The 13,096-nt window shown below is 45.7% G+C and overlaps 1 protein-coding gene across 3 annotated transcripts in view; it reads left to right on the top strand.

Annotated features, from left to right (window-relative positions):
* CTIF (cap binding complex dependent translation initiation factor) overlaps positions 1 to 13,096 on the top strand; it is a 147,383-nt gene that overhangs the window by 94,505 nt on the left and 39,782 nt on the right. For 2 of the 3 annotated variants that reach the window (XM_027656075.1, XM_027656077.1), the window contains 2 exons: positions 8,527 to 8,968; positions 10,682 to 11,011. In XM_027656075.1, coding sequence (XP_027511876.1) covers positions 8,527 to 8,968; positions 10,682 to 11,011 — 772 coding nt within the window. The remainder of the gene's footprint in view (positions 1 to 8,526; positions 8,969 to 10,681; positions 11,012 to 13,096) is intronic. The other variant, XM_027656076.1, reaches the window with a different exon arrangement.

A 13,096-nucleotide genomic window follows, 5' to 3' on the forward strand; every position in this document is an offset into this window, starting at 1 on the left:
TAAATTCTGTGAGTGAATCAGACCCTGACAGAGCTCAGCAAACCCATGAGAGCGTTAGGGATAGCATAAGGAAAGATGCAGGATTTGGGTCAAGAGTAGACAACTCCTCTTGTTGAATATGACTCTGCTCATTGCCAGGAGCTAAAAGACCTGTAAAAGGTCCCTTCCAACTCAAATCATCTATGATTCTATGAACTCTTCTTCTGACAGTGGGACAGAACATTTGGGAAACAGCTTAGGATTGTCACTGGGTTGCAGTAAATCGATTTCCAGATTAATCCTGGCTCCCAAAACTCCATACTAAATGTTATAGCCTGCCACATCATTTTTAAAGAATTTTATTCAATGTGTTTGACAAAGGCTTCTGACACACCTAAGTCCAAAGCATCTCTGCAGCTTGGGTTGGTGTTTTACTGGACCTCTACGTCGGAAGTAATTGCTTGCCATTGACTTTGGGTCGTCTCATGTGTCTGGACAGCTGTTAGGAGATCCTGTCAAATCTTGCCTTAGCTCCTACGGGAAAGACATTTATTTCTTCACTAGAAAGCACTGGTATAAATAGGATATGGAAAAAAAAAACCAACCTAGGATGTCTCCTTGCTGCAGGTCAAAGAGTCACAGAGGTCTGAAGGAGGACAGCTGAACACAAAAGGCAGCAGGTGGGGGCTCATGGTACTATTTAGGATGTGTCTTGAGGGCTAGGACCGTGGAGGGATGGTGGTGGGCTTTGTCTGTGCATGAGTTTAAAGTTTATGTGCATCTTGTCTGTGCATCTTGGCATGGGTTTAAAGTTTATATCTCTTGGAGGATTATCAGATCTCAGGATAACTGATCAGCCTGGGTGTATTTTTAAAGGAGGCAGCCTGGAGTCTGAAGTATAAGCTCTTTTTACTGCAAAGTAGTAAAAAATGAATCTATATTCATTCAAGTCACATTCTTACCAGTAGTCCAGGATCCATTCGTGTTTGGGAAATGTTATATGCTGTGGTTGTGTCTTAATTTAAACTATTTCATCTAAACTGGATTCAGTTCTTTGTCACCGTCTTCCGATGGTTTTCATGTAGTTTTTGCAATCATGTTTACAGTACACTAAGAATGCAACAGCATAATTCCAAGTAATGTAGTTTATGAAGAGAACCATTTCCAAACAACTTCTATGTGAAATCATTGCAGTGATTTCTACACCAGTCTGGGCATTCAGCCTTGAAGTCCAGGGGGTGCCTTCCTAGCTGGTTGCCCGCTCTATGCAACAAGGGCTTCCATCTGGACATCCCTAATGATTTGTGGGAGATCCAGCAAAGCATTAAAGAGCTGGTTTGGAACTATCTCACATGCCATCTGTACTTGGGATGTCTTTCCCAAGCTGGTGTTGCGAAACAGCTACTTAAATTCCTCCTGAAGATTCATTTCCATGAAGCTTAGAAGAAAATAGCTGACTCAGGCAGCCTGTGCAACCAAGCATTTCAGCGTGTGAGGGCTTTCCATTGGACTTCAGCAGTAGACACAAGTTTGCTCTTCAACGCTTTTGAGTCTGTTTTGAGGGATGTTGTGCCATGTCCTTCAGCCCAGAAGTGCTGTCTCTGCTCCTGCAGCACAGCCTGGACTGGGTGTTCATGTGCTGGTCCTGTGAATGTCTCACCCATCGCTGTGGTGGGAGAAGTTCTTCATTTACCCATTTGCTTGGGAGTCAATGGGGATTTTGGATGTACAAGACATAGAATAGTTTGGATTTGGTAAGACCTTTAAAGGTCACCTAGTCCAATCCCCTTCCATGGGCAGGGTCACCTTCCACTAGACCAGGGTTGCTCAGAGCCCTGTCTAACCTGACGTTGAATGTTTCCAGGGATGGGGCACCCACCACCTCTCTGAGCTACCTGTGCCAGTGTTTTACAACCCTCATTGTAAAAATCAATGCTCTTGGTTTATAGTGAGTCTAATTATGCTATAAAGGCCAAACAAAATCATCTCTAACAAACAAAGGCAGATGTGATGTCCAGGCACAAGGGAGAGCTGTCACCACCAAGGTGGTGACAAGAGAAGTTGTGCCTGTGTAGGCAGCTCACATGGAGGTTTTGTAATGCTTTTCCCAGCAGCCAGAGGCTGTGAGCCTCATCAAAAACATCTCTACCCCCATAGCGTTGTTTTTGTTGGCTGTGCTTGTCTTCTGGAGTTCACTGTATGTTTTCAAAGATGCACACATGTAAGACTTAAAGCATGCTCTTCATCTCAGCTGTTCAAAGGTGGTTCTAAATCTTGATCACCACCATTTTCACAGGTGGATTTTCTACACTTCCAAAATGCTGTGTCTGTCCAGACAGCGTGGGCTTAGTCTAGCATTTGGGGTGGCCTTTAACCCTAGTGACAGAAAGGCATGAAAGAAGTGTGAATAATTTCACTTTTGTTCTCAGGAGTGGACATGACATCTTGTTCCCTTCTCATCTGGGAAAAATGCAAACAAAAATGAAACTGGAGCCAAGTGAAACCAGTTTGAGAGAGAAAGCCGAAGGGAGAACACACACAAATCCTGTGTTCTTCATCCTTGGAGCTGTTAGTTGTTGCTTTCTGTGGGGTTTTGAGGTTTTTAATTAAATTGTGTGGAACTGTCAAGCTTATTTGAGTGTTTCCCACTCTCAGACATAGCAAGGATAGAAAATGGCCAGAGCTGGGCTGTGATGCACTAAAGCAACTAATAACAACTGAGTTATTATTATACATGCATGTGAAACATCAGAGCACCTTTGATGGAGGTAGGTTTGGTGAAGAATACCTTTGGGGGAAGTCAGGCCTTTTTCCTTGTTATATTAACAACAATATTCCCCAGACCTCCAGGACCAGTACTAGATGTTATAAAATTTCACCAGCTCCTCACTGAGATCCTTTAGGCCATCCAGTTTGGACCACAACATGCCTTAGGTACCTAAAGCCAGTGATGATGAGTGCTTTTGACCACAGCAGTACTGCCATGCCCAAACCTCTCCAGCAGCACCTGCCTGGGGGTGCCAGTGCGGTTATTTATGGAGCTGCATCACACAGAGTGAAGCAGCTGGTCTGGCTGGAATATACTTAGTTCAGAAAGGCTGGGCCTGGACAAATTGGTTTATTCAGGGAATGTTTCAGAGTCCTTTGCTTCTTCCTGCCCTTTCCCTGCTGAGAATGAGTATCCTGGGCAGCTAGCTTGTACAGCTGGGAAGAACCCACTTGCTAAATTGTGAATTTGACTCAGCTTTGACTCTAAGGGGTTTCGTTTCTTTAATTTCCCTCCCTGAATGGAAAGTTATGGTGGGATTTTCAGAAGGGAGGTAGAGAGCGGTGGCCTGTCATCCCACAGATCCAGCCCCATCAGTTCTCCATTTTCAGGTACAGCTGCTGTGTTCCTCGGGGATGTTCTGCAACCCCAGCTTTGAGGGGTATCATGAATAAGTGGGATCTGGTGTCCTCATGAGAATGGAAGATCCCACACTGTCCATTTCTGCAGCAGATCCTGGAAGTGTTCAAGGCCGGGTTGGATGGAGTTTGGAGCAACCTGGTCTAGGGGAATGGAACTGAATGATCTTTAAGGTCCCTTCCAAATCTAACTAATCTATGATTCTGTGATCTTAATCTGTCCCTTATAAGCAATTGCTGATTAGTGTTAGGCAAGTGAATAGCAAAGCTGATCATGAGATACTTCCAACACTTAGCATTATATTCCTGTGCATCCTGGCACAGAGATGAGACCCTGTCTGGGCAGAGGAAAGGGTGAAGAGAAACTTATGATCTGCCAAATGCAGTGAGGAATGTTTTCTTTCAAGCTTCAGAGGGATGAAGGGGATAGAGAAGGTTTGACCTTGACCACGTCACTGCTCTTCATTCTCAGCCTCTTGCCTAAGTGGCTGCAAGTCCACATTAGTTCATAATTGTTGGATGGCCCTGGCCATGCCCAGCAAGTATCAAGCTTTGCACAAAAGCAGGACTAAATTAGAATTTCTCCTCTGCAAGGAGCTTATAGTGTCCTTGAAAGTTTGTCCCATGGGAGAGTTACCTGGGGTTGGGGGCAAACATGGTGTTCAGACAGGTTCTTCAAAGGCAGGAACCAGCATGTCAAGAGCACCCAGTCCGTAAGTCCAGGAACAGGATCTCAGTCTGTCTGGCCATACAAGGTGCTCTACATCATGGGGGAAGTGTCTCGAGTGGCACTGGAAATGTACAGAATCACAGAATTGTTGAGGTGGGAAAAGACCTCCAAGACCATGGAGTCCAACCATTCCCTCAGCACTGCCAAGGCCACCACTAACTCATATCCCCAGGTGCCACATCTGCAATGTTTTTGCATCCCTCCAGGGATGGGGGCTCCACTATTGCCCTGGGCACCCTATGCCAGGGCTGCACAACCCTTTCAGTGGAGAAATTTTCCCAGTGTCCAAGATGAACCTTCCCTGGTGCAACTTGATGCCATTTCCCCTCATTGTGCCACTTGTTCCCTGGGAGCAGAGCCCGACCCCCCCCCCCCCTCCCCCCCCCTTCCCAGGGAGTTCCAGACCCGGAAGGTCCCCCCTGAGCCTCCTTTTCTCCAGGATGAGCCCCCCCATCTCCCTCAGGCACTCCTCATCAGAGCAGTGCTCTAATGTAACTCCTTACCTAGTGTTTGTAAGAATTGCCAAACCAAATCTCCATGCAACCACCAGGAGAATGTAACCCCATGTTGTCCTCCAGCTCTCCACATGCCAGGCAAATGGCTGGGGCTCTTGGAGAACTTGACTTACTTGGAGGGGGGATACAGGCAGGGCTGACAGGACAGAGCAACTGTGTTTTAGACCACAGCTGTCCACGTGTCTGGAGTTATTTTCCCCAGCCTTGTGCCTTCCAGCTCCTTTCCTTGGGAGCAAACGATGTAGTAAAAACTTGCAGGAATCCTGTATTTCTGAGCACGTAGGCTGGTAATCACTGAGACAGCTGAAGCCTTAGATTTGTTCACATAGGCTTCTCCAACAGAGCAGACATTTGTCAGATCTAAATTCTGTTGAAAGGTATCTTGTTTAGTTAATTAAATAAAAAAATGGGTGGAGAAACAATAGCAGAAGCAATACCATCCTATTTCCAGCTTGGCAACCCTGAGTGCCTCCCCTTGGTTTTGCCTACTTTTCCAGTTTCTTTGTGTGTCTCAGTTTCTATGATGACTGATGGCCAAATCCTCAGTCCCACTGAAGTCGGGGGAGTTTTGAAATGAATTGGAATTTGGCCTTTGAAGTGAAAATAGCTATTTAGTGTTAAATAGAGTCAAGAGATAAGAGGCCTAGATTGTGCTGTGTAGATATTCTTTCTCATAGCTGAAGTAGGGCCTCCTGCAAGGCATGCACAGCTAAGGATGAGCAGAGAAGGGCAGGGGAAGGATTTCCCAGTAACTGCACCATTTTTCTGGGGTGAATTCTTTCTTTTTTTGGAGATGTTGCTGTGTGATTCAGGCTTCAGCAGTTCCTCCCTTCAGCGTCTCAGACCTAAAAGCCTAGGTTGGGAAGTGCCTTCGTGTTCCTACCTGGTCTGGTTCTGTTGACACATCCAAGGTACCATCTTGGGTCAACACCTCAAGCTGCCATCTGTGCACCTACATTCCTGCCCTTGGACAAGCACGAGGTTGTTTCCATCAACAACCCACAGTGGGTGCATGGTGGAGTGCCCAGGTCCCCCTCTTGCCCCTTCCTGGAGCTCTGTGTGTCCGCAGCTCCTTGGTCACACCTGAGAGCAAGGACAGGTCATCCCAACCTCCCAGGCTTCGAGATGCTGTGCAGTCAAAAAAACTTTTAAGGTCTGGGCCCCGTTCTCCCTGCTTTGGCTCTTCTTCCCCACAGATCCTATTTCTTCTTGGCTTTTCTTCTTCACTGGGGTGTTGGGAAGATAAAAGCACAGAACTAGTCTTTGCCTGAATGCTGGATGATCATCTACACTCCTGCCTGCTGCCAAGTCACGGACGTTGCTCCTTGTTTGCCATTCTCCTTCCTTTTATTTCTTGCAGGTTTTTTTGCCCCAGGCTTGTTTAACTCTGATATTTTCCATCCTGTGGTCAGTGACTGCAGAGCTTTAGTCTGTGTTTGCTCTGCCCCTTGCCATGGGGGTATCACCTCTTATCTGTCCTGTACAGGGATGGAGCTATCTGTCCTCCCCTGTCCTATTGCAGCAACCCCAAACTGAACAATCTTGCACATTCCACATTGACTTAACTGGTTTGGGTTTTTTTTTTTTAATCTTAAACCTTTTTTTTCATTCACGACCCTTAAACACAAAGGGTTTGGCTTATAATATCGCTATGTCTCTAGGAAAAAGCTGTCCCTGCATGCATTTCTTGCAGGAATTTACAGCAGAATTTTAGTTCCCAGCTCATTTTCCATGCATTTTGCCTTACTTCTGCTGAAATTTAAGCCATGTCTGTGTGCAACTTTTATAATTTCTGTGCAATATTTACAAATTAAATACAGTAGCAGACTGTCTGGCTTATAACCCAAGACCTGAAGTGCAACCAAACAGTTAAACCTCAGATGTTTTGAGAGAAGAGCAAAACCGCAGAAAACAAAACTCTTGCACACTTAAGCTTGTGAGGGCTTAGTAACAGATAAGGGTTTTAACTAACTTTTATTTTGACGTTCCCTTTTAATAAGCGTTGCTCTTTACAGAGCGGTTTATGTGATTGCGTTACTGAGAGGAAACAAAGAAATGCCAGGAAAACTTGATGTGGAGGATCTGTACTCATAAAATACTTGTAAGCTCCAGAAAACAGGAAAGCTTTTCCCATCTCCTTTTTCTTTTTTTGTTGTTTGTTTTTTTTATTTATTTATTTGTTTGTTTGGGTTTTTTAATGCTCTGACATTCAGCTTGGGGAAAAAAAAAAAAAATTCAAAAAAACCCACACTGAATATCTCAGAAAACCGGATCTGGTGGTCTGAGACTAAACACAAATTCCTTCCACTGCCACGAACAAGCCTCCTCATCCCATGTTTGCCAAACATGAGCCCTCGCTCCTTATGGTTAAAAGCCAGTTGGCCTCAGAAAATAGGTTTTAACTCCTGGGGATGCCAAGGAATACAGATTCCATGGGCAGATGGCTTTGGCAGGCAGGGTTGGAGGCTGCTGAACCGCTGACCATTGAAATGTATTTGTGAATGGCTGATTCCTTCATCCGAGCGCCCTGAGCTGAGCTGTGCCAGTGATGAAAATAAAGTTAATTGCTGTGGGACGGGGTTAAAATAAAAGCTGCTATTTATCTGAATGAAGGTGGGGGTTTGGGATAAGGGATGAGGCTGAGCAGGGGTTTTATGGCTACAAAACCAGTACAGATGCAGACTGCTGTGGTCACCACAGCACTCACAGTTGTTTCCCTGTTTCTGGGGATGATCCTGGGGACGTGCCCTGTGCCACCTTCAAGCACTGCTGCCAGCAGCCTTGTGAGGAGCCAGGCATTAAAACATCCCACGTGCTCTCAGAGCCAAGACTAAGTGTTAAAAAGGCAGGAGGCAGTCAGGGAGCTGCAGGTGTGCATAGGGTAACCCTGCATCATCTCAGGTGAAGGCAGCCAGTGCCAGGACCATCTCCATCTTAGCTGCATCCTTGATGATGGCATTTCAGCTCTGCCTTCTTCACTGGGGACAGCCACGCTGCAGCCTGTTTGGAAATCTGAGATGTCTGAGGCTGCCAAAGCATTTCTTCCATTTGACTGTTGTTTTTTTGGAGACCTGCCATCTCGGCTACTGGTTACAGCCAGCACATAGGGGCTTGCTCACTCCTTTTGAAACATTGCAGTCTCTCGAGTAAACCATTTTTTGGGCAGTTCCTCCTCTTTGTGGTTGTTGAATTTCCATGTTATCCATTTGGAGCTCTGTGCATGCAGCCCTCCATCTGGAGGTTGTGGTCCTGCCTCCCCGTGCTGCCAGAGCCAAGCATGACCCTCATCTTCTTCAGCCATGCATGTGTCCTGTCCCAGTGTAGAAATGATGAAGGACATGCATAAAGTAAGGCCAAACAAAACTATTTGGTGTGGGCAAATTACCAGTTTACTTTATAATTTGCTTTTTAGTTTATTTTTTCCCACCCAGAAACTTCTGATACACTTAAAATGTTTCCCTGCAAACCCATGCAGCAGCGTGCCGTGTTGGCAGGCAAGAGGAGCAGGTGACACTGGTGTATCCAGGTGTATCAGGAGCTCCTTAAGACTTCAGAAAAAAATAACTCCTGGTATTTCTAGCCTACCTGACTTTCTGCTGCTCAGCTGGGCTAACCAGTTTTTCCCTGGTTAGTGTGGAAGAAATCAGAAACCTGGGGGAGTTTTTCCTGGGAACCAAAGTCGTGTTATCTAACTCAGGAAAAACTTCCAGCTGAAATACGACTGTTGACTGAAAGAGATTTAGAAGCATGGGTTGGTGGTAGGTTGTTAGATACCAAGAAATTGACTCCCTCTTTGTGGTCACCTGCCAAGGGCTGGGCTGTCTGGTGGGACAGATGTGATGACCAAGCAGAACCATGGAGGAATAGATGAACTAAAGACTTTCTTTAACTTTCCAGGCGACAGCAGAGACTTCCCAGTGGGAACAAGTCTCAGCAGCACGCGGATCATCAGCAAGGTGGCACCAAACATAACAGGGACCACCAGAAAGTCTACCAAGGAGGCCAGGCCCCCCACTCCTCAGGCAGGACGGGCCACCACGGCTACAGCCAGAACCGGAGATGGCACCACAACCAGAAGCACTCGCCCAACGACAAAGAAACGCACAGAAACGCCAAAGAGACTGAGAATCTGAAAATCGAGGACACCTCCACCTGCACGGTGCACATCCCCACGGAGGCACCCCGAGGCCCAGAGGCTGTGGAGAAGCAGCCTCAGCAGTACACCCCGGAATCGGAGACCAAGCGGAAGGACAGTATTCACGAGCGCATCGGGGAAAGGCCCAAGATCAATCTGCTCCAGTCTTCCAAAGACAGGCTGCGGAGGAGACTAAAAGAAAAGGTATTATTTCTTAGGGGAACCTCGAGTTTCTGGGTTTTTTTGAGAGTCTAGCTGTGGGCCATTCTCCACACAAAGGGTGGGGTGGGGTCGAGGGTCCTTCCCATCAATGCACCTGACTTACCTTAATCTCCGGGTGTCAGCGCTTCTCATGAGGTGTCTTTGTGCTTCTTCAGGAGGTTTTTTATTCACACAATTAAGGCTCTGTGCTTGACGTCTTGGTTGAGGTTGCTGCCAGCTTGAGTTCTCCAAGGGCTGGGAACTCTGCTCCTATCCATGAGGGAAGGCTTCCCCCTACCCTTGGGGAAGAGTGCACACACAAGTTCCCTCTTGATCTGCAGAGCTCATCCACTTTGCAAAAAAACATCTAAAAAAGGCAATTTGTCTGTCTGCAAGTACAGAGCTAAATCCCAAGCTTTGCCTTTTGAGTGCTGAATAGTTGGGCTCCAGTACTTTAAAGTTGATATTCATTTATCTCTGCAATGAATTGAAATACCCTTATCTTTTCCCCCTTCCTTCCAACAACCCAACAATAACAAAACTATTGCATGCAAGTGACGGAGGAGAAATCCTTTTTGGAAACAATATTCAACCACAGATTTCTGAGGAATTTGGAGATGATATCTCCATTTGCCCCCTGTGAAACTCAAATTCTTGAGATTCTTTTGTAAGGCTGGAAAATGCATCTGAGAGGGTATCTCTAATGAGATTTCCAAAATGCAGAGCAAAAATAACATGAACACATATGATTCCATGGGAGTGCATGCTGGAAATTTATACCTTTGAATGCATGAGGATTTACTATTTCTGTATGTGGCATGGGGAGGAGGAAGAGATTTTGTTAGTTATTTTTATGTTCTTTAAAGCAATGGGATTATGGCAGAGACCTTCAGTGTATTCATATTAATGCTTTTCTTGGGAATTTAGAGTCTCATAAGAAACACACACATATGCACCCACTCTTGGGTGGGCGTCATCAACACAACCAGTCTCCCGATAGGAGGTTTGGACAACTCCAACTGGTTGGTGTTGGTGTTGTCCAGAAAACTGGTTTGTATTGCATAGCACATTGTAAGACTGAGGTGGAGGTGCAGAAGGGAGCAGGCCAGAACAAGTGGGATGCAATGCCTTACACTGGGGAGAAGGAGCAATGCACGATAAAATGTTGAAAAGAAGCAGTAATTTCTGTGGTAATGATGTGAAGTGAAACGTGTAACAGCCAAGAGATGGAAAAGCTGAGAGTCTTTCGAATGCTGATGTGACATCTTTGATCTCAATTTACATTCTTAAATATATATTAAAAAGCAGGTATTTTTGCAGGATTGTTGTCTGAGAATTTTGCAAACATCAGTGCACTTTCTAAGTAGAGACACAAAAAATGTCCATTATCATGATGTCATAGAAACCAGAAGCTGGTCCAATATGCCAAAGCCACTCAGGGCATGCTTGCTCAGGACCTTCAAGGACATCTTCTCCCTGAGCCAAGGGGGAGGACTTTGGGATGGAGTACTGTGGGAAATGAAGAAAGAGAACATTTCTGGGGCAGGATTCATGCGCTTGTAGCTTTCAATGCTGAGATTATACCATCGTGCTGCTAAAAGATGCTTTGTCTTTTCTCTTTTCTCTGTCTGTTTATATGTCTCCCCTATCCCCTTCCCCCTTTGCTGCTTGTGCAAGGACAAGGGCTGATATGTCTGTTTTTTCCTTGTGTAACAGACGCCTTGTCTTTCCCTTTTCACGGACCAGGACGAAGTTACGGTGGAAACCACCGACCCTGAAAAGAATAAAATGGACAAACTAATTGAAATTCTCAACAGCATGAGGAACAACAGCAGTGATGTTGACTCCAAGCTCACCACATTCATGGAGGAGGCCCAGAACTCCACCAACTCTGAGGAGATGTTGGGTGAGATAGTCAAGACCATCTACCAGAAAGCGGTGACGGACCGCAGCTTTGCTTCCACAGCAGCCAAGCTCTGTGACAAAATGGCCCTTTTCATGGTGGAAGGAACCAAGTTCCGGAGTCTGCTCCTCAATATGTTGCAGGTAATGAGAAAAAATTAGTTGGTTAGATGCCTGCAGCATCACCTCACCTGGTCTTAACCATCTGTTTGGAGCTGAGCTGTTTCCAAATTCCCTTTGAGCCCAACTGATGAGAGAATGGAAGCGTACCTGCCGTTTTGTCTGTGGTTACCATAGAAAATGTGGCACTGAGGGCATTGTCAAGTTGCTCTTTGTTCCTATTTCGTGAACTCTACGTGGAATTACAGAATCTCACACCAGGGCCCATCTGTGAAATGAGTCAGTTTCTTGAGGCAGCATCCCCATGGCTTGAAGAGAAGTGAACTGGGAGGGTCTTACAATGTGGGCTGTTAGAGTGGAGGGTCCATCTCAGCACCAGCAATGCCAAGTTAAGTCATGGTCCCTGAGTGGGCCATTGGTTGCATCACCTGGCTGAAGGGCTCGCTCTTGGTTTCTGGTTGCAAACAAAACTGGAGTAATTTGTGTCTTCGCTCATTATTCTGTGTGGCTTGTTTACTGATGTCTGCAGAACTGGTTGGTTGTTCTGCTCCTAAACCATCAGTGACAGCAAAGTTGCAGGGGGGCAGAAAAAAAGCAGTGGCTCTGATAGCTGGTCCATGAGGTTAATGGTTGGACTTGATGTTCTTGGAGGTCTTTTTCCAGCCTAGATGATTCTCTGATAGTGGTGGATGATGGGGGAAAAAGGCTGTCCTCAACTGCCCCATGGTCTGCTGAGAAGAGCATTTTTTACTGTAGTACCACCATCAAAGTGGGGGTTGTTTTCTGAGAACCTCCAACTTTCTGCCTCTGGAGATAGAGTTGAAACCATGAATTTCCATCCTTAATTTAATGTGCATTTCCATTGGCCGTTCCCCCTACACACACATCTCATCTGGGGGACATACAGAGCTCCAGTTTTTTGACTGATATTGTTCTTGCTGCTGTTGTTGGAGATCCTGTCTTGGATGCTGTGCCTGGCTTTCTGTACACTGAGTTGGCCTTTGGGCATCACAGCAAGCAGGGAAATAAGGAACAAATTAAAATTATGAAAATCAATATTTAATGTAACCTAAGATAATTCTACAAAGTTTCTGCTCCAGTTTTGCTTCTGTAATTGCTCTGGGTGTGTATCACTCCCTATGCCCACTCCTTCTCTTCTCTGCCCTGCAAAGCCCTTGGGCAGCACACAAACCTGCCCATTGCCTGTACCAGGTGGTGATTTTCTCCAGATCACTTTATTTCCAAAGCTATTATGAATCAGAATGAGACAAATGCAGTCAGAATCAGTCCCAGATTTAGCAGCAAAGAGGCTGGAGGGAGCTCTAAACCCTCTGTACATCCCACTCTTCCCATATCAGGTCGTTCCTGTGTCTCTTCCTGTTTGGCTGAGCGACCTAAGAAATCCAAAATAAAGTCCGGGAACAACGGCCAGGGGCAGCAGGTTGTTGGCAAAATATTGAGGCTGATGAGAGTCCTGGATTAGGGAGGACTCTTCCAATTTGCTTTATTCTCTCGTCCCAGCATTTCTACCCATGCCAACAGACCCAGTAAACTGATTTGTACTGCAGCATCATGGGCAAGAATGAGTGCATTCGCATTCAGCTCTTCACAGGATGAATGCAGGAGGATAAATAATATATCTCCTATCTCCAGAGAGTCTCAAAGTGCTTCTCGGGAACATGTAGCCAGTCACGGTGTGATTTGGAGCATGGTGTCTGCTGGGGAGAGATGGGGAGAAATGAAGTGCAAAGAGTGAGCAGGGTGTGCGGGTGATCAAGTTCATGTGCTGAAGCAAGGAAAGAGATGCAAAAGGGATTTGTTCAGCCCCAACTGCACATCTTTTATAAATGTCTTCATGGGGCAAAGGGTGACAGATCACCACAGGTCAAAAGCAAAGTGCTATGTGAAATTAAATAATTTAACATTTCCTTTCTGATAGTAAAGGATTTTGACTTTCTCCAAGCACAGTTTCTCTTTCCAACCAAAACAATTGGATGCACTGACACAGATTCATTAAATACTTTGGTTAAGCCCTAAACCAGGAATTGTTTTATGTATTCAAGCTTGATAGCTCTGGCTGGAGATAGACTCAGGTATGAGGCACAAAAG

This window comes from Corapipo altera, unplaced genomic scaffold (assembly GCF_003945725.1).
Source record: "Corapipo altera isolate COAL_440 unplaced genomic scaffold, ASM394572v1 61553, whole genome shotgun sequence".
Lineage (NCBI taxonomy): Eukaryota > Metazoa > Chordata > Aves > Passeriformes > Pipridae > Corapipo > Corapipo altera.